This window comes from Amblyomma maculatum, chromosome 11 (assembly GCF_055883805.1).
Source record: "Amblyomma maculatum isolate TAMU_Amacu chromosome 11, ASM5588380v1, whole genome shotgun sequence".
In the NCBI taxonomy this organism is placed as follows: Eukaryota; Metazoa; Arthropoda; class Arachnida; order Ixodida; family Ixodidae; genus Amblyomma; species Amblyomma maculatum.
In genome coordinates, this window is record NC_139354.1 from 14,805,185 (window position 1) to 14,827,427 (window position 22,243).

Here is a 22,243-nt window from a genome sequence, read left to right on the forward strand (position 1 = left end):
CGTTTTGCGGACATGTTTTTGCAAACATAACCAAGTAAAGCCTGTTTCACATGCAAGCAAAAACCTGTTTTGAGCTGTCGCGGCGGGTGGAGAGGCGGCGAGAGCGGCGTAGTTCCAACACGTTGGAAATTTTTCGCTCTGTCGCTGACGCTCGCGATGAGTTCGCTCAATCGCTTGCGTGTGAACCAGCCTTAATAAGGCTTTAGTCAGTTCTTAGCTATGTACTTGGTCTTCAAGTCACCCAGGCCGCGCTGAATAATACGTAACAGAGGCCAGAAAACCAGTCTTTCGCACGAATCACTGCAGACTCCAAACTGCTGACTGCAGGCACTTCCACTCGCAAAAAGACATCGTCTGCTTCATCTTGGTTTGCCGAGCATTTTACGGTCGACTGTCTACTCGCATCGCCAGTTCTTGGTGGAATTCCAGCAGTGTTGGCAACGTATACCTTCATATCCATCCATATCGTATCCAGGAGTAGCATTCTAGGCTCACCACCAGGAGACATCTGTTTCCATTAAAGTATCTGTCTCTCTTCCTGTCGTATCGTGCCGATTTTCTGGATTTGATTTGCGAAAGTTAGTAGTTTGATCAGCATTCTTTCTACCTTCGCTGCCGGATGGAATAATTAAAAAAGGAATTCATCATCTCTGTGCATACGAGGCTCTCTTTTCACATTTCGTAATGTTTAATTGACTCATGCGTCCAACCTCTGCATTGTTCTAAAAGAGCATCAGCATGAAGAGAGCAAACTAGACCAGGCTAAAGAAGGGATTTTGTCGGAAGCATCGCTGTACTGCTGTAATTGTTCACTCCGTCTCAGACTGTAGCAGTGCTCTCACGACTGTGCCAGCTGACCAGAATGGACTTCTTTAATTGCATCTGAGTGGCAGCGATTTTTTTTAGTGGCCTTCATGAATTTCACAGGAGACAAAAACGACTATCTAGCTACGCAAAGGGCGGTTGTTAACATCTGAAACTTCCAGTACGTAATATCGATACCTGGTGTCTTGTAGCTACTCTTTCCTGTCTTTCTACCCATACTTGTCAGGCCCTAGTTTGTGAGACCGCATATTTGGCAGCAGCAGACTCGTCGGTTGCGTCAAAAATGCCGAATAAAAAAATAAATGCATATTTGACGTTTTTCAGTACCCGCCAACTTGACATATCAGCGATGTAATGAGCTCACAGCAGCGTTCTGTTGCAGAAATGAATATAATCTTGAAGAACTTACACTAAATAAATTGAGGAATGACTCAATACCTCCAAAAACGAAGTCAAGATCTAAACACTGATAAAAATCTCGCTTCCTGCAATACAACATTCTTTTCCCCTCTAAACAGTGTAAATTCAAGCCACATTTAGCAAGAAAACCTCCAATTTGGCAACTCCGGCTGTCCCTCGTGTTTGATTGCCTGGTCGTCTCGTTAGACCGGTAAAACATGATGGTATGGTGGTGTCCTGCAACCCCCACAGCGTCACATGCAGGCAACGCGGGCCTGGAGGCACGAAACGCAAAGCGGGAGCTGGACAAGGAAGCGATGAGCAAGCAAACCTCAGTTTTGGCCGCGCATGCGCACGGGACGCGTAACTAAACGCGTCTACAGAACGTTATATGGCGATAACTTGCGCTGCAAAGCACCGTCGGCGCGTTATAGGCAGGTTTGCTCACCGTTGTACATTAGCTAGCATAATGCGGAGGAAATACATTTTTCTTTGATTCCTTAATGTGGTTGAAAGAGGGTTAACTGCCCCCTAACTCCCTTCCCGCCTATGCAAGACAATTACGGCAAAAGGAATGGCGGTCCTTCCTCTTTCGTGTCGACTTGTGTTTTGTTTCTGACTACACTAGGTGCTTTGGATTAAAATGTTCCGTTCCTGCTCTTGCAGAGGGGTGAGATGGCCCGTGATGGCTCCCAGCAGGACCCACCGAGTATCGACGAAGGTCTCTACTCGAGACAGCTGTGAGTATGGTGTCATTATGCCTACAGCAGCTGTCAATATTCCGTGCATTCGTTTGCGGAAGTTGGCAATACAAGTAAATCAACTGGTGCAATGTGTTGCAGCTAATAGGGAAGGCAGTTTCACAGTTTCTTTGGTAGCTTATACTGCCAGTATACACACAAGGAAAAGTACGCCACCGATGTATGCTGCTTGTAGTGTTTAATTGGTCTTTAACTTCAATGTGAACGTTAAGGTTGCTAAAACGAATTTTGGCGTGAATTTCAGAGGAAACAAAAGTTCCATATCTACAGCGCGATAAACGAGACAAGAAAGAAAACATATAACGACAAACAAAGACAAACGTTGCTGTCCTTCGCGTCTGATGAGGAGTCGCGTCACTACCAATAAGGATGTGGTATCAGTACCTCTGCTGCGAAACGTCCGTTCAGCAAATAGATGACGCATTAAAAAGAAAAATGGAAGAAATAACAGATTCATACTGCTGCTTGGAAGTGAAGATAATTTGCGAATATACTGCTTTGGCTTCTAAGTTCCAAACCTGCGTGCATGACAAATACGCGTCTTTAACGCTATTTACATAGTAATAACTATTTATCTCTCTTGATCAGACAGATTTTATATTGCTTCCAGTTTGGGTTTTGCATGATCTGAAGCCCCACCTAAGTCCTTGATGTCGATTGGTAATCTGTCGCTGCCGGCGCAGTACAAAAAGTGTAGCTTATAGCAGCGAATACCTAAGTCAAGACATCTGGTAGCGAATTAACCTACATGCTGTCCTGTATTATTGGTATGTGTAGTACTGGTATGGTAGAATGCTTTAAAGGTACAAAGCTTCGTCATATAGAATGAAGTCAGCATGCTGGGACTGACAAAAAGTGAAGTGTCCTCCTGCACACTAGAGGGACTAAATGCAGAAAGAGTTCAATCTCAAAAAGAAATACTGCGTCATTTCATCTTGAAAAATCTAAACTTGACATCTGTTCTTGGCGTCTTCGCTTGTTTCAGTTCTGAGGTATACATGTACTACGCCTTATTTTCTTCTCTTACTAATTACTGTATATGCAGTTAAACCCAACTGCTGCTGCACAGCAATGGACAATGGTAGTTGGTACTGCGCAACTTTTTCGTAGTTGGCGGTTATATTATAACAGTAAGCACGCAAAGAACGACGCTTTTTCACATGGTGTTGCATTGCATTCATTGTAACACCTACTATTATGACCTTTATTTGTCCTTGAAAACACTCTGAATTGTGCTGAACTACCGGCTAGTTTGGGTTAACTGATCATGGAAGATACGACCGAATTATTCTGTCAAGCGTTCCGCTTTTTCCGTTTCGTAATAGTTGTGTTAATTCACGCTTTGTGTTGTACGCTGTAGTTTGATGGCGCTGTATAAGAGTCTATAGATTCACGCTTTAACACAGCTACGTGCTGGGCCACGAAGCGATGCAACGGATGGCCCGGACTGACGTTCTCATCTCGGGCATGCGGGGACTTGGCGTGGAGATTGCCAAGAACATCATTCTCAGCGGAGTCAAGTCGGTCACCGTCCACGATGAAGGCGACTGCACCCTGTCTGACTTGTCTTCTCAGGTCTGAACGTTTCTGCTGTACTTTTTAAGGTTAGGTGTTGTATGCCTACAGTGAATATGGCAATCTTGCCAAATGTCCCATTTTCTACTCTTCTGGACAAGTAGAAGCCCTTATACATAGCAGGTTTCTAGAAGTAATTATTCTTTGTCTGTGGAGCTGCACTGGAAATGCAGGCTGATAGGTAACTTGCTCTTGTATCGAAATATATTCCGTTTAAGTTTCCTCTAATATATTTATCTGTGAACTTTCCCGCTTCGAGCTGTTCATTAAATCTGCTTTGCTCTACCGCCTGTAGGCCGCACTCGATACCTTATTCATAGTAGAACCATCACTTTGGACAGCCGATGGTTCAGGTTTCAAATTCCGCAGCAAGGAAATTTTTTTTTCAGCTGCAAAGCGCCTGAGAAAGCTGCATATAATTATGACGTAACGTATAGCTGCCGAGACGTGAACAAGTTTTTATTGCCTAAATAACCCTTTCTGATTCATTTTTTAAATGAGCAAAATAATTTATATGCAGTGAGAACCAACCGCACAAAACTCGATCCCACAGGCCGCACATGCGTTTACTTTAACTCCACGAATGCCACCTATTTTATTTTATACAAATCCAAATCCCCTTTATTTCCAACCTACAAGCTGGGGGGTCTAGTTGTCACGGACAGCTTGACTGGGCCCTGGGGACCTACAGGCAGCATCACGAAGTGGATTTCACAGCAAAATCAAAAATGGATATGAACACGAGAGCAAAACAGTGCTTACACTTCTTGAAAAAATCTACACCCAGGGGATATCAAAAATGAACAAACAGTAAATGCAGTGTTCGCACTTCCCGGTGAGTTTTACAATAATATTTCAGTATAATATATTTCATATATTTAAAAACCAATAAACTCTAGCACATTATGATGCAAACAAAAGTTTATCGATTAAAACCCAATAAGTTGTCTGTCGGTCGAGTAGTGGTCTCAGTTCATATTGCTCAGTGCCGTTAATTTGGCTTGCAATAATGTTCATTGCTTCGTCAGAAAATTTATTTCGTGTCTAAATGTGTAAAGCGGGGCAGTAAAGTCATTGCGGGTTTTACAGACCTCCTCTCTTAGATTAAAGACTTCCAGCCTTGCGACAGTTGTGAAAGCAGTGAAGCCATTTAGCACTTCCTTTGAAGTTTTCTTCGACAAGATACGCTAGTCTTGAAGAATGGCTTTAGGCCATCTGGGCATTAAACCACCGTCCCAAGGTAAAATGTCCCAGGCGGCGCTTGTTAAAAAGTTGAAACACAAACTGGTGTGTCTCCTCTTTCCAGTTCTACCTGAACGAAGGGTCTCTCGGCAAAAACAGAGCCGAGGCCTGCGTGGCTTCCCTGGCGGAACTGAACAGCTACGTGTCGGTGTCTGCCCACACGCAGTCGCTGACGAACGACTTTCTGCAACGGTTCAGGGTGAGCCTTCCTCGTGTATTTAATACATTCTTGCACGCCTTTCTTGGACATAAAGCAACTAGGCCATCTGTTGGCCTCCAGAAACAAACATCATGCAGTCAATGAGAGTATTTCAAGCTTGTAATTCTGAGAAAACTAGAAAGTATCAAGATTCTGAACGAATGGGATGATTACCATTGGCGACTTTCCCTATACAGTGCCAGATTAAATGCTTCAGGCTATCGCACCAATTATTTCGTTCGTTCTTTCGTGTATGAGGCTTAACGTCCCAGGGCGGGTCCGGCTACGAGGGACGCCGTAGCGGAGGGCGCCGGAAATTTCGACCACCTGGAGTTCTTTAACGTGCACTGGCATCGCACAACACACGGGCGCCTTGCTTTTAACCTCCACCGAAGAGCTGCCGCCGAGGCCGGGATTCGAACCCGCATCACTGGATTCAGCAGTCGATCATCCTAACCCCTCTGCCATTGAGGCGGGACCCCAACTATTTCTAACGGCCTCGGAAAACCAAAGTGATGTAGCGATCGTTCTAAATTACCCCGCGATTTGGAGTCTTTGTTGCCGCGTGACACATCTTTGAAGTCGTGCAAAATAAAAGCATTTGTCTACATTTTTTTGCTTGTATTGTAACAGAGTGAGTTTTAGGCGGGGAGGGTAGGCAGGCCATCGAGTTCGATTACTTTAAGGGCGCTTGCTCGTGATTCCGTAGGCACATTTGTCAGCTTGTTGTTCTCAGGTGTCCATAGAGGTTAGAGAAGATTAACATGCATTATTATGAGCTGCCTAAATAGTAAGCTGACTAAATATTGCCTTCTGTTCTGTCAACTTCGAAAAGATGCGTACTCAAAAGGTACTGGATGTTTCTTGCTTCGATATTTGACGCATCTGTATTGTGCCTTGGATATATAGTCCTTTTTTTCTCTAATAGTTATTGCTGCATCTGACCAATATTCTTTGCTCCAGCGGTGTAGCGTTAAAGGCCATTTTCCTGAAAATCCTTCATTTTCGGTGTCGGCATGGTCGGCGTTTGAGCGAATAATCATAGGCATCTCTTTCGGGTGAATTAGTGAGGAGGGCACATAGCTGGGCAATGATTGGTAGGTGGGTGTTGTGACGTCATAAGCGAATTAAAGAATTATTGATTAAGTGAGCAGCCATGTGCTTGTACGCAAATGAGGATCCCCATGGATAGCTTCAGAGAAAGAAGGCATTATGTTCGTCATCGTTGGAGTGCCCGCTCCCCCCCCCCCCCCCACACACACACAAAATTTTTCGATGGTGTGACGTCGCCACATGTAAAAAATATTGTGTAATATTTTGCTATAAAATATTCCAGAAATAATATGAAACCTAAGCAGTTTGTGCCAAAATTACAAGGTTACTGAAAGGTTTCGAAAGCTGAAGCGCTTCGAAAACATGCGAAAAAGTTCTGCCTATAGTATACACTTTTTTATGAGAGTTGCACTCTTTTTGATATCGTGGCTGGTGTGGAGTCGGCCCTCAGAAACAACAGGCATTGTGCAGCTCAGTGTTTGACCTATATTTCGGAGAAATATTGCGACGCACGTTTTCACGGTATATATGGCGGCCTATACTGCAGATTATTTCACGCTTCTTTATTCTTTACGCTACTACCTCTCCTTTGTTCCGGTTCCTCGTCACCCTCAAAAAGAATGCCTCTCTTTCTCCAACTACGTTTAAACATCATTTGATTCTAAAGCATTTGCAAATGCCCGCGGACAATGCCCAACATAAATTCAATATCCACAAGAGGACGTGGCACAGCTATGATCGCGTTAGCTGTCCAGTGAACATAAATATGTGGTCGGCCGTTGTCGACAACGCAATTGGTGCAGGCTTCAGGATTGTGCTTTAAATGGCAACTAGCTTCACTCTAGTATGGGCTGGAAGACTGTACCAATTATAGCAGCAGACAGTTTTCTTCTGTGGCAGCATTCGGGAAGCGTGCCGCGAAAGCACATTTATATACACAGGTAAAACGCAATTGCTACTCGGTTATTTTTTCCCTCAAATTTATTAATTTATTTACCTACGATGAAGGCCCTAAATGGGCAATACAATAGGGGCGGACAAACTGAAACGGAATTCTGCGAATTGTTGCACACATAAGCTGTAAGCACACTTCCTCGTTGTCAACTACCAGCGTTCTTGAAAAAAAAAAATCACGTCAATAATAATTATGTTATGAAAATGGGAAAATAAATGTTCCACAGTCAAAAACACATATAAGAACCCTGAGAATAAATATTTTACCAAACGGCGAAATAGTTGTCATTATGGAAACGTTTCTATTGTGTCCACTAAGGACGAGGTGTCAGCGATCGTAAAGTAGGTAGTACCTCACTGGGAAAGCTGTTCCAGTCTAAAGTTCGAGCAGCGGCCCATGCATTATGGCCGTATATATTAGCTTGACGATTGTTGTCTCTCACTCAGGAATTCTTTAGACAACTTTTAATGCGAGCCTTAAAGGCCCACTGTCCACCCTCCGGTCGAAAATATTTTCTTCCCCGGTGACTGTGAGACTTCGCCCCTAGAACGCAAGGCCGCAAAATGTTTTTGAAAAGAGTAACTAATAACGCAGTTACAGCCACCGCAGTCACCCGATTCTGTCATGCCTCTCTCATTCCGTTCCCTCGCAAAGGTTTTTCACTCTCCTGCCCGAGGTCGTCTAGCCTCCGCAATACAAATTCCCCTTCCTCCTCCGCGTTTGGCGGGAGGTGGGGCGTGGCTCTCCGCGAGCGCGAAAAAAAAAAAACGACGGTCGAGGGAGCGCGCGCCGCTGGATTCAGTCTGGCCGTGGCGAGGGAAAAGCGCGCTGCGAGCGGTAGATACCTAAAGCCCCTTGATCAAGGGACTTTATAGATACCCATCCTTCTCCCGTCAGAGCGAGACGGACCAATGGACATCGTTCGCGGTACGTACGTCGTTATCGTGGCCCGTCGGGCCAGCGCAGGAAACGGGGGAGCTGGCTTCCCAAAGGAGGACATGAGAGAGCTTTGAATTGTATTTTCGATGCTTTGCGGCGCGCGTGTCACTGTAGCATTTTGCAGAATCTCCGGTACCTGATCGAAACAATGGGCTTCTTTGCTTAAAAGGGCCTTCCCTGGACAGTGGCCCTTTAAGCGTCCACATAACCTAAGAAGTTAAACTGAACCGCATAACCTACCCTTATTTCTGTTGGCAGGTGGTGGTACTGACAGACACTCCCCTGGATAAGCAGCTGTCCATATCGACCTTCACTCACGCCCACAACATTGCTCTCATCGTGGCCGACACGCGGGGCCTCTGTGGGTGAGTCTCCACTATAGCACGGTTGTCGACGTACAGATTTCCAGCCATAGTCGCGTGCGTGGTCTTAAATTTGAGATGGTGCCGTAAACGCATCCTTTGTCAATACTGCGGCCCACGTGTTTTATTTTCAAGCAGTCTAGTATGGCATTTTTACCCTGTGCAGTTGTAACACCTCAGAGAACTGAGGACCGGAAGTGCGCGCATATTCCGCGATTGTTAGTTGCTGGAGGGTCAGAACAGAGAACTCCCACTTAGCGTTAGAGTCAATCCGACCGTTTGGACCCTTTCTGCAAGAACTGTATGTAGTGTACAGTACGGTCCACTGTAAAAGGGAACGCGCGATCTCATTTCTCATACTTCGCAAAGAGCTGCCACCGACGACTGGCAAGAATGGACAACACCATATGCATGCTGGATAAGAGCAGTCAGAAATTATTACTGCACATACACATTGGGTCATTTTTTTTTGTCACCGGCTCTCGCGGGAGAGCTTTGCAAAGCGCTGCGGCCACGGGACGTCATGTTCCCTTTAACAGTGGACCGTATTGTACATGCATCTACCAGAGGTGTGGCAAATAGCAGGCTGCTCTGTGCGTTTCACATTGTAACAGCAGTTGGAGCTAACATTGAAATAATAATGCAATGACGTAATCACCGTCGTCTGTGGTGTCGATAGTGATGCGTACCACAGGCGTAAAAAGTGACTTTATTTCTTAATGGGGCAAAACAAAAGCAGCAACAGCACATTTTTATTGCTAGAAAATCTGGAGTTAGTAAAGTGTTTCCCAACCGTCCTGACTGACCGCCGCGACATTTGGTCGCGTGAGGCTGTTCCGGCTGCATACCGGACAGCCCAGTGATTTGGAGTACGAGCTTCCAGAATGAAAGCTGTACCGCCAACTATAGGTGGTACAAGGAAGTTTATCCCAAAATCCATGTTGGTTATATCCAAATTACTTAATATTGTTTATATTCTGCGGATAAAGTTAGACATAACATTCGTGTCCTCGACAGCAATCGAAGTGTTTGGTAAGAACTGTGCACTGGATATTAGCGGCCTCTGCGTAACGAAGTTTTCGAGAACCGAGACCGGTCTGCCAACCTGTGCCACCAGTAAATGTGAATTTGTTCCTCTTTTTTTTTTTGCCGTTTTCCACTTTTAACCTTTTTTTTTCCTTCGTTCTCATTTCATGGTAAAGCTTTCCATACAAAACCAGCTTTATTATTCACGAGCGTGATATTCCGTTTGCAGTGCAGTTAACTTGGTCAGCCTCAGCCAATCAGATTGAAATCGCCTCTTATTTCACATTAGTTAAGTTGCGTAAACGTGCTGTTTTCTCTTTTATATAACTCAGGACAGCTCCGTCTTCCGTGCAACAAGCTTCTTTAATTAAGCATATAAAAGTGCAAGCCTATGCCATTGTAGGTTACCGTAAACATATGCTTTTGATGCGTTAAACGCGTAACGGTGGTAACGCGGCTCGACTCATTAATGTGAACGGACTTTTACCATATTGGTGACTCCACAGCACTCACCTTAACGAATAAGGAAGGTGAAAATTTTGTCTTTTGTGCACACCGCAGACAAATTTTCTGCGACTTCGGTGAGAGGTTCCGTGTGTACGACACCAACGGGGAGCCGCCCATCACCGTCATGCTCGCATCCATCAGCAAGGTGGGTTTGAAATGCTCTCTGACCCCTCCTTAGACACAATGAAGTCATCTAGTGACTACCTTGTCTTTCCTATTCTTTTGTTTGTTAGACTGTAAGCTGTACTACTCCGGGAGTAACTTAGGCCTTCGCCTCGCTGGGTCCGAATATGACCCTGACTTAAAAAGTGCAGTTGTCCACCGAAGAGCGAGACAGATACTGCGCCTTCCTTTCCCCAAGACCCAACTTCAAAATATATTACAGTGACGCAATGAAAATGTGTTGGAGGCGCTATCGCGGCAACTCTTAAAGCGGCGGTTGAGCGCCGCCTTAATTAAAGCCATCAAACAGTGTAAAACCTTGTTAAACCATGCAAAACTATGCTTAAACTGAGATTTCGTTCGTATAACTAGGCTAAAGCCATGCTTAAATCCCCACCACTGTTTTTGTTGTTGTCATAATAACACTCAGGAGTGTATTTCCCTGCAGTGTTTAGCGACTTCCCCGTAGTAAACCACACCTCAGAAACATTTTCCATTCTTCGGGCAGTGCCGTTTGAGAATGTTGTCCGGTCGAAGGCTCATATAAGAGGTGACTTTTAGATATCGAGAAATTCTCTAGGCTATATTTTTATTTTCAGTAAGCTTCCGCTTTTTGTCGGCCTGTAACAACGACAAATAAAAAACTGTTTCTGCTGCCGAAAAACTTGTTTCAGTATTGTACGCCATTCCATTCAAATAATAATAATAATAATAATTGGTTCACAGGAAGGGAAAGGAGCAGTACTTGTCACGCTTGCTATGTGGACACCTGAACCGCTCCGTAAGGGAAGGGATGAAGGTGGGAGTGAAAGTGGAAAGAGAGAAAGGGGAGCCGTAGTGGAGGGCTACGGAGTAATTTCGACCACCTGGGGATCTTTAACGTGCGCTGACATCGCACAGCACACGGACGCCACTTCGTTTCGCCTCCATCGAAACGCAGCCGCCTTGGTCGGGTTCGAACCCGGGAACACCGGACAGTAGTCGGGCGTCTTACCACTGCACCACCGCGGCGGGGCTTCCATTCAAAATCATGACGTCAACGTTCGAATGGACTCCGTGGTCACTGTTAGGAAGTGAATGCGAGTGCAGCGCTTAAAAGGCGTCGACCCATCGATGTTTGCTGGCGGCTTCTGCACTTCATGCTAACATGATAGCGTTAAAGGGCTGTTTCCGTAAGAATACAGGTGTCGGCATTATCGGCATCGTCGTTTTGAGCAAAGCATCAGGGTCACGGCTTTAGCAGGTGGCAGCAGGCAAGTGACATATATGGCCGTGCGCTGACATGATCATCGGGTTGTCTGACATCTGATTAAGGTTCAGATTCAAATTTATTTCAACCACACTTGGTTGCTGAGGAGGCGACAAAACGGCAAACAAAAGTTGCCTGACGAAGCGTCCGCTCCCTCTACACTCCATCTGACCGAGCTGGCAGTCGCTGCCAACTCTGCCTTCTCCTTTTAGAGGAAGAGGAGGAAAAAACTTTATTTCACGAGCGAGTTTGGACCCTTCAAGGGCCGCATATTTGGGTTTGCTCGGTACGGTGGCTCCGCAAGGGAGGAAACTACAGAAGAGACGAAAAAAGCGGGCTATTCCGACTAGCGTCTACCGCCCCCCGGAGCCGAGCGGCCTAGCGATTCGCGGCGCATGCTTTTTCAATGGGCGTCATGTTGGCCGCGGCACTACCTTGAGAGAGCCTTTAATAATAATAACTTTTTACTGTATTTCCGATACTGTTGGTCGGTGAAGACCGTCACAGGGTGGGAGGCAGATAATACACTTTGTAACAACAAAACTTAAATATCTGTAGAAAAAAGAACAACGCAACATACAATAGAAACATAATAATAATAATAATAATAATAATAATAATAATAATAATAATAATAATAATAATAATAATAATAATAATAATAATAATAATAATAATAATAATAATAATAATAATAATAATAATAATAATAATCAATCAATCTTTATTTAATGTGCGCAGGAACAACCATGTGGTCTTTGTGCTGCAGCACAAATAAAAAAAAAGAAACAAAAATGAAAAAGCACAAACATGTTTACACACACAAAGAGAACACAAAAAAAGAAATAAATAATACATGAAATGAAACAGACGAAAAGTATCACGGAAAGTAAGCAAACAATGAGTAGCATCACTTATATACACAGTGAGAGAATTTTTTAGCACACCAGGAAATAAAGAAAAAAAAAAACGAACGGTAGATAGAAGACAAAAGAAAAACAAAAAAAAAAACAACAACAAATAACTGACATTGATTATAGTAATATAGAAATATACATAAAATAAACAACCCTTCCAGGCGCAACAAGTGCATGGTACTTAAAACACAGGCTAGAAATACAGAATAATACAATAAAGAAGTAAAATTGAACAAGGGGCAGTAAGATTCGAATATAAAGTTTAAAGTTGAAATATAAGTAAGAAACGGATAAAAAGTAGTTCACGATACAGACAGCATTGAACAGGAGAAAAAGCAAAAAGTGAAGTAAATACAATGTAAGGCTAGAAAGTGGGAGTTTTAAGTGATAAAGTACTATTTAGAATACAACGCTACGAACATCCAATGTAAATGAACAGAGCGAGTTTTGGAAGATGTCAAGGTGAGGACAAAAAGAGTTAAATAACCACTGCATCCTGTCCAGAGGGGAGTGGGAATGAAGAGGAGAAACCTGAAATGGTCTGAATTCCCTCATGCTCTTTCGCGGAACGCGCAGTAGGATGTACTCTAAGAGCTGAGGGCACATAATGTGGCCATGAAGGAGTTTGTACAGAAATATGATATCAAGTCTGATACGACGGCAGTGAAGGGTAGGAAGATTCAGTTGGGCGCTCCTGGTGGAGCGAGAGGGGGAAGTTGCGCAAGGAAAGCGATAATGAAATATCCGTAAAAATTTTTTTTGTACTCTGTCAACCTTGTCCAAGTTCGATTTGCAAGTGCCATTCCAAACAACCGACGCATACTCCAAGACCGGCAAGCATATGGCCAGGTACAGTTTTAGGAACGGAAGTGGAGTATGGAACTCTCTCGAAAGTCTGCAAACGAATCCGAGTGTGCGCATAGCCCGCTGAGCAATGCGGTTAATGTGAGAGGAGAAGCTGAGGGTGCGGTCAAAAAGTACACCAAGGTCATTAATTTCATCAACCCTATCCAACAGCACGGAATTCACAGAATAATGGTGGAGAAAGCTATGTGTTTTACGAGTAAAGGACACAACCCTAGTTTTGGAAGAATTGAGGGTAAGTCGATTCATCGCACACCAATCAGAAAAAGCAGATATGTCCGATTGCAACAACACGCAATCTTGAAAAGAATGTATTACCTTGAATATTTTTATATCATCAGCATAAAGAAGAAACGAGGAGTTCTTTATCGCCGCGGAAACATCATTAATAAAAACGGAGAAGAGAAGCGGGCCTAGTACTGAACCTTGAGGAACTCCACTCGTTGCAGGGTAAACGAAAGAAGTCTGTCCATTGACACTGACAAAGCAGAAGCGATCAAGGAGATAGTTGCGTAGGAGGGCTACGAGAGAGACTTCAACGCCAGAGAGTAGAAGTTTTTCAAGAAGTAGTGAGTGAGTAACAACGTCGAAAGCTTTGCTCATATCACAGTACACAGTGTCAACCTGACCGCTCTGAAGGACAGCTGCAGAGGCATACGTCATAAACGTGACAAGGTTGGTAGAAGTAGAGCGGCCCGACATGAAGCCATGTTGATTCGGTACTATGATATGTTTGAGATGGAAGGAAAGTACGCTGTGCAAAGCTAATTCGAACAGCTTAGAGGTTGCACATAGAAGAGAAATCGGACGATAATTGGAAACATCAGATTTGTTTCCAGACTTGAAGACAGGAAACACGCGTGCCATTTTCCACACGCGAGGAAAGGCAGCATTTTTTAAACAGTTATTAAATATGGCAGTCAGTACTGGTACGAAGATATAACTGAAGGCTTTTATTATGGCAGCTGGAATGCCATCAGGTCCAGGAGACAAAGATGGTCTCAGACGCTTAAGACTCTCAGTTATCAACTCCTCGTCAAAGAGAATGGAATTAGATAGTGCACCAGATGGGAGGCAAACGGAATCACGATGTGGATGTTTGTAAACGGAGGAAAAATGTTGTGCAAAACTGTCGGCAACATCCCGAATTTCCGAACCCTGAGAGTCAACTAAGCTGATACTTAAATCTGATTTAATGGAACGCTTGCGAACGTAACGCCAGAACTGACTAGGACGATTTGAGGCATTCCTCTCTAAAGACTCAAGATAGGAGTCGTAGTCCCACTTGTATAAGCGTTTGCAAAGAGAACGCACACGGCGAAACTCATCTGCCCAATTGTGAAACCCAGGGCGTTTCGCTTTACGATGGGCCCGTTCCTTGAGCTTTAACGCCGTTATTAGTTCCCTTGAAAACCAGGAAGGGAACTTCCTACGCGTAGGAGTATGCAAAGGTATGTACCGACGCATACCATCAAGAACTATTTCTGTAAAGCGACTGACTTGTCTATCTGAATCATTAATGTCATTTAAAAGGGACCAGTCGACGGAAGAGAAGAAATTGAAAAGACCGACATAATCACCACGTGCATACGCGAAACGGGGCGAATTCCCCACCCGATCTGAATTAGTAGAAGGTGAGGCAGAGAGAGCAGTAGTAACTAGAAGCGGAGGGTGAAATTTGTCACAGCGAGTCAGCGGTATGTCTGAACTCGAGACTCGAACACTTTCAAAATTCGATAGACAGATGTCAAGAATATTACCGCAACAGTTTGCAATGAAATTGTGTTGCTGCAAAGAGTTAAAGGCTATAAAATCAAGTAGAGCGTTACACTTACTTAATATGTAATGATTGTTGTGAGAAGAAATAAGTGAGTTCCAGTTGATACCAGGAGTATTAAAATCACCTAAAATAAGAAGTTTGTGTTTGCTATGACGGGTTATAACATGTTCGATTGAGAGCAGAACATCATCATAGGCTGAAGGAGGTAGATTCGGAGGAATGTAGAAAGCTGCAAGTAAAAGTTTTTCATATCGATTTAAAGTGAGCTCGAGCCACACACATTCTTCAACAGTTTCCAGATCGGAACGTCGAACACACTTCACAAAACTGTCAATAGCAATGAGCACTCCACCTCCTCTTGATTTGGGACCTGTTTCAGGGCGGTCGCTACGAAAAACAGAGTAATTATTTGGAAAGAAATCATTGGAAGGAATATCACTTGACAGCCAGGTTTCGGTAACCACAACAGCGGTATAACAAGAGGACAAGACGCTAGAAAAAAATTCTGATCCCTTAGTCCGAAGACCTCGGGCGTTTTGATAATAGATATCCAAATTAGGGGCCACTGCAATTTTGCGTCAGTTCAGAGGGATGAAGCATATCGTCGTAAAGCTTCCCACGAAAGTCCTTGTATATGCAGCCCATCGGCCACATCGAAGGCTCAACAAGCTTACTGTAGGATTCTTCATCAATTTCAATATGGAAGGACGAGTAGGAGTCGTACCTTGTTTTCAGCTGCCGGCAGGAAATGGGAGTAATATTCACTGATTTTAGATGGTTGGTAAGGTCTACCGATGTAGTATCGGGACTGAGTTTAGAGACGAAAATAGTCTTCGGACGCTTCTTTTGGTAAATGGCAACGTTCAGGACAGATGAGCTGGATGCGCCAGTAATGGCTCGACTTCGGTGCTTCTTCATCGCACTGGGTAAGTCAACCGCACGGCGAGGAGCAGAGGCAGAAGATGAACAGGTAATATCTCCAGTAGTCATCCCTCGATGAAGAGCGGCGGAGTAGTCCACAGATGGCTGCTCCTCACGGGTAGGATTGCCCACGGAGACAACGAGAGGACGCTCGACGAGAGGACGCTCACACTGCGAAGCAGCGCACCGCACAAGCTCCTGGCGTAGGCCGTGAACATCGGCACGTAGAGAGGCGATAACCTCGGCTTGTTGTACGAAAGCCCGCGAGTTCTCTACACGAAGGCGCTCGTTCTCTTCCCGTAGCTGGGCAACCTCATCGCTCAGAAAAGAGATTCCCTCAAGCGCGTCGAGGAGGAGAGCCCGTAGCGAGGCAAACTCACCGCCATGTTCGCCGGTCGCGGCTGAAGGGGGAAAACCGGTCGGGTGGCTGGGCAGGAGCGGGGCACCAGGGACTCTAGCACCACCGTCGCTAAGCCTAACACCGTCAGACGACGACGACGCACACAAATTACACAAGAATGGCCGAGAGCCGGACTTCAGAAGTTGCAGCTCGTCATCCGCCCAGGTGACGCACTTCGTGTGAACACGTTTCGCACAGTCGGCACATCGTAAAAACTGCTGCTTGCCAAAAAACGGGCGGGAGCACAGCGCACATGCGTCCTTACTGGGCGCCATCTTGGAAAAATAATAATAATAATAATAATAATAATAATAATAATAATAATAATAATAATAATAATAATAATAATAATAATAATAATAATAATAATAATAATAATAATAATAATAATAATAATAATAATAATATTATTATTATTATTATTATTATTATTATTATTATTATTATTATTATTATTATTATTATTATTATTATTATTATTATTAACATATAAATAAGGGTAATAATATTAAATAATGATAATAATAAATTATTATTATTATTATTTCTTCTCACAACAATCATTACATATTAAGTAAGTGTAACTCTCTACTTGATTTCATAGCCTTTAACTCTTTGCAGCAACACAATTTCATTGAAAACTGTTGCGGTAATATTCTTGACATCTGTCTATCGAATTTTGAAAGTGTTCGAGTCTCGAGTTCGGACATACCGCTGACTCGCTGTGACAAATTTCACCCTCCGCTTCTAGTTACTACTGCTGTCTCTGCCTCACCTTCTACTAACTCAGATCGGGTGGGGAATTCGCCCCGTTTCGCGTATGCACGTGGTGATTATGTCGGTCTTTTCAATTTCTTCTCTTCCGTCGACTGGTCCCTTTTAAATGACATTAATGATTCAGATGGACAAGTCAGTCGCTTTACAGAAATAGTTCTTGATGGTATGCGTCGGTACATACCTTTGCATACTCCTACGCGTAGGAAGTTCCCTTCCTGGTTTTCAAGGGAACTAATAACGGCGTTAAAGCTCAAGGAACGGGCCCATCGTAAAGCGAAACGCCCTGGGTTTCACAATTGGGCAGATGAGTTTCGCCGTGTGCGTTCTCTTTGCAAACGCTTATACAAGCGGGACTACGACTCCTATCTTGAGTCTTTAGAGAGGTATGCCTCAAATCGTCCTAGTCAGTTCTGGCGTTACGTTCGCAAGCGTTCCATTAAATCAGATTTAAGTATCAGCTTAGTTGACTCTCAGGGTTCGGAAATTCGGGATGTTGCCGACAGTTTTGCCCAACATTTTTCCTCCGTTTACAAACATCCACATTGTGATTCCGTTTGCCTCCCATCTGGTGCACTATCTAATTCCATTCTCTTTGACGAGGAGTTGATAACTGAGAGTCTTAAGCGTCTGAGACCATCTTTGTCTCCTGGACCTGATGGCATTCCAGCTGCCATAATAAAAGCCTTCAGTTATATCTTCGTACCAGTACTGATTGCCATATTTAATAACTGTTTAAAAAATGCTGCCTTTCCTCGCGTGTGGAAAATGGCACGCGTGTTTCCTGTCTTCAAGTCTGGAAACAAAACTGATGTTTCCAATTATCGTCCGATTTCTCTTCTATGTGCAACCTCTAAGCTTTTCGAATTAGCTTTGCACAGCGTACTTTCCTTCCATCTCAAACATATCATAGTACCGAATCAACATGGCTTCATGTCGGGTCGCTCTACTTCCACCAACCTAGTCACGTTTATGACGTATGCCTCTGCAGCAGTCCTTCAGAGGGGTCAGGTTGACACTGTGTACTGTGATATGAGCAAAGCTTTCGACGTTGTCACTCACTCACTACTTCTTGAAAAACTTCTACTCTCTGGCGTTGAAGTCTCTCTCGTAGCCCTCCTACGCAACTATCTCCTTGATCGCTTCTGCTTTGTCAGTGTCAATGGACAGACTTCTTTCGTTTACCCTGCAACGAGTGGAGTTCCTCAAGGTTCAGTACTAGGCCCGCTTCTCTTCTCCGTTTTTATTAATGATGTTTCCTCGGCGATAAAGAACTCCTCGTTTCTTCTTTATGCTGATGATATAAAAATATTCAAGGTAATACATTCTTTTCAAGATTGCGTGTTGTTGCAATCGGACATATCTGCTTTTTCTGATTGGTGTGCGATGAATCGACTTACCCTCAATTCTTCCAAAACTAGGGTTGTGTCCTTTACTCGTAAAACACATAGCTTTCTCTACCATTATTCTGTCAATTCTGTGCTGTTGGATAGGGTTGATGAAATTAATGACCTTGGTGTACTTTTTGACCGCACCCTCAGCTTCTCCTCTCACACTAAACGCATTGCTCAGCGGGCTATGCGCACACTCGGATTCGTTTGCAGACTTTCGAGAGAGTTCCATACTCCACTTCCGTTCCTAAAACTGTACCTGTCCATATGCCTCCCGGTCTTGGAGTATGCGTCGGTTGTTTGGAATGGCACTTGCAAATCGAACTTGGACAAGGTTGACAGAGTACAAAAAAAATTTTTACGGATATTTCATTATCGCTTTCCTTTTGCAACTTCCCCCTCTCGCTCCACCAGGAGCGCCCAACTGAATCTTCCTTCCCTTCACTGCCGTCGTATCAGACTTGATATCATATTTCTGTACAAACTCCTTCATGGCCACATTATGTGCCCTCAGCTCTTAGAGTACATCCTACTGCGCGTTCCGCGAAAGAGCATGAGGGAATTCAGACCATTTCAGGTTTCTCCTCTTCATTCCCACTCCCCTCTGGACAGGATGCAGTGGTTATTTAACTCTTTTTGTCCTCACCTTGACATCTTCCAAAACTCGCTCTGTTCATTTACATTGGATGTTCGTAGCGTTGTATTCTAAATAGTACTTTATCACATATAACTCCCACTTTCTAGCCTTAAATTGTATTTACTTCACTTTTTGCTTTTTCTCCTGTTCAATGCTGTCTGTATCTTGAACTACTTTTTATCCGTTTCTTGCTTATATTTCAACTTTAAACTTTATATTCGAATCTTACTGTCCCTTGTTCAATTTTACTTCTTTATTGTATTATTCTGTATTTCTAGCCTGTGTTTTAAGTACCATGCACTTGTTGCGCCTGGAATGGTTGTTTATTTTATGTATATTTCTATATTACTATAATCAATGTCAGTCATCTGTTTTTTTTTTTTTTTTCCCCCTCTTCTACCTACCGTTCTTTTTTTTTTTTCTTTATTTCCTGGTGTGCTAAAAAATTCTCTCACTGTGTATATAAGTGATGATACTCATTGTTTGCTTAATTTCCGTGATACTTTTCTTCTCAGTTTCATTTCATGTTTTATTTATTTCTTTTTTTTTGTGTTCTCTCTGTGTGTGTAAACATGTTTGTGCTTTTTCATTTTTTTTTTGTGCTGCAGCACAAAGACCACATGGTTGTTCCTGCGCACATTAAATAAAGATTGATTGATTGATTGATTATTATTATTATTATTATTATTATTATTATTATTATTATTATTATTATTATTATTATTATTATTATTATTATTATTATTATTATTATTAATTGGTTCACAGGAAGGGAAAGGCGCGGCATGAAATACAATAAAGAGTTATTATTATTAAAGGCTCTCTCAAGGTAGTGCCGCGGCCAGCATGGCGCCCATTGAAAAAGCATGCGCCGCTAATCGCTAGGCTGCTCGGCTCCTGGGGGCGGTAGACGCTAGTCGGAATAGCCCGCTTTCTTTGTCTCTTCTGTCGTTTCCTCCCTTGCGGAGCCACCGTACCAAGCAAACCCAAATACGCTCAAGGGCCCAGGGCCACCGCACGGCCCTCACATTACGCGCATGTGTCCAGGTCACGTAGGGCCATGGCACTGGCACCCCGGGGCGCTGATATATAGAACCAGCCACGTTCGAGACTTTGGGATCCAGCATTAGACCTCCTTTGTTCGCACTCGGTGTTGGCTTAACATCACGGCAAGGTCTTTGACAACGGGAGCTATAAGCATTTCATGCTTAACCAGAATATCAGTTTCGGCGGCGCACCAGATTGGGGAAAAATGAAGTAACCCGTCGCCTGGCAGTGTACCGAGTTGACCACAACTTATACAGAACGAATAGGGGGGACGGAGAGTGTAAGGTTAACAGGTGAGATTATATAGGAACGTAGAGTAGGGTGCAGAACCGTGTCGAATGGAGGTCACTGGCAAAGAAGTTCGTCTGCCGTCGGCAAAACGTGGCTGATTGTGAAAATAAGCTGTACAGCGTTACCTACGGCTTTGTGGTTCCTGGTAGAACCTGAAATGCTGAAATGGTTAGTAAGCATGATATAGATAGGGCCGTATGCCGCTTGAAGATAAAACAGCATTTGCCCTGTGGTTCTGTTCTTGCGAGTCCTGAAGCCTCCTCATTCTCTCATGATATGTCGCCTTGCCATTTTTGAGATTAAATGGTGCTATTAAACTTTCACAATTCGGGGTACATTGATTAATTTTGTTTCCATCGAATTTGAGCATCATGACATTTTAAGCTGTCAGAACACAAAGGGGCTTATGGTGTTAAGCAAACACGACTTCTGGAAAAGCGGACTTCGTTTTCCCGCCCGTTAACATATTTTGAAGCCTTTTAGCCAAGATCAGTAACTTTCGGGCTCGGCGATGGCACATCTGTAAGCAGTCAGGACTTGGGTCGTTCATATTTGTGTCATTTATACACAGGAAGTTCGGAACGGGACTGTTCCCTAATGAAATCAGCTCCGTCTTGTATGCCGCATTTAAATATTCTTCTCTCCACCGGTGGGAAAACGGCCACCAGGCCTACTTAGCAACGTTCTTTGTGGCGTAGGAGATTACGGCCATGCCGCAATAGCGTCTGCACTCACTTCTTTGCATCACTCTTCCCCGCTTAAATACTCGCTCGTGTTCTCTGCCGTACCTTCTGAACCTATTTAATGAACAAAAATGTTTGACTTCAATCTCTTTGTTGTAGCATATCTTTGCAGACAATGAAAGCTTGTTTGGGTAGAGGCTCCTTCCATTACTCAACTTCCATTACTTGTGAACTTCTCCCTTTCTCTCTTTCTCCTTTATCTAGCACATCACTCCCCACATTATTTCTTCCCGTCCCCGACCGCTTTTTATTTTCCTGGTGCTCGCTTTCTTGTAACAAATTGCCTAGGTTGGTCCCATCGTAATGGCTCAGTCTGCCGGTGCTGAGGGTAAGAGTTCAATCCTGGTCAGGGCGGCCGTGTTTGAAAGGAGGTGAAACGCAAGACACCACTGTGTGATGTCAGTGTACGTTAAAGAACTCAGAGTCGAAGTTTCCGGAGACCTAAAACGCAGCGTTTCTCACCCGTAATGACACTTTGGGATGTTAAACCCTTTAAACGAAGCAAACCAAACCAAACCCCTTTTGATATGCTCCACGCATGAAATATGCGTTGTCCAACTCCAGTGCGCAGTATTATGAACTCGCGTCTGGCCAGTAGCCCGCATTTTGCCTAATACTGCTCATATATCTTGCTATCATTGCCATGGTCTAAAAGTTATTCATTGCTGTAGTGCGTCGATATCTTCTACCGCTTTTTGCCATTCCTTGATAGGACAAGGAGGCCGTGGTGACCTGCCTCGAAGAGGTGCGGCACGGATTCGAGGACGGTGACTTTGTCGTCTTCTCCGAAGTGAACGGCATGCCAGAGATCAACGAGTGCTTGCCCATGAAGATCAAGGAGCTCGGTGAGGGAACGGCGTATGATAATCGACATAAATATAAAAGATATCCCCACTCATTATCAGCAAGACTGCTCAGAAAGTGTATCTGTAGTCAGGCATACAGAGCGGGAGCAAAGAGTAGCCTGTGACTGCGATAAGAAAATATGAACGATACAGCCGTTTTAGTAGTAAGCCCCAACACGTATTATCGCCCTCTATATTTCCGCTCCCTGTGCGCTTCCAATATTCTGGCATTAGTAGCGTGCACATGCTGACTACACTGGTGTTCTTAGCCAAAATATTTATCTGTATTTTGACAGACTGTGCATATATTTTAAACCACCAGAAAAGGGTCGTGTCTGTTCAGGTTAGCTACTACGGTGACCTTACGAGTCGAGTCAAC

At 43.9% G+C, this 22,243-nt stretch overlaps 1 protein-coding gene across 1 annotated transcript in view; it reads left to right on the forward strand.

The window, feature by feature from the left end:
- Window positions 1-1,896: 1,896 nt before the first annotated feature.
- LOC146172913 (ubiquitin-like modifier-activating enzyme 1) overlaps window positions 1,897-22,243 on the forward strand; it is a 49,786-nt gene continuing 29,439 nt past the window's right edge. The window contains exons 1-6 of the mRNA XM_084584535.1: window positions 1,897-1,964; window positions 3,392-3,560; window positions 4,867-5,001; window positions 8,207-8,313; window positions 9,898-9,988; window positions 21,732-21,864. Of these exons, the coding sequence (XP_084440661.1) occupies window positions 1,900-1,964; window positions 3,392-3,560; window positions 4,867-5,001; window positions 8,207-8,313; window positions 9,898-9,988; window positions 21,732-21,864 (700 nt within the window). The 5' untranslated portion in view covers window positions 1,897-1,899. The remainder of the gene's footprint in view (window positions 1,965-3,391; window positions 3,561-4,866; window positions 5,002-8,206; window positions 8,314-9,897; window positions 9,989-21,731; window positions 21,865-22,243) is intronic.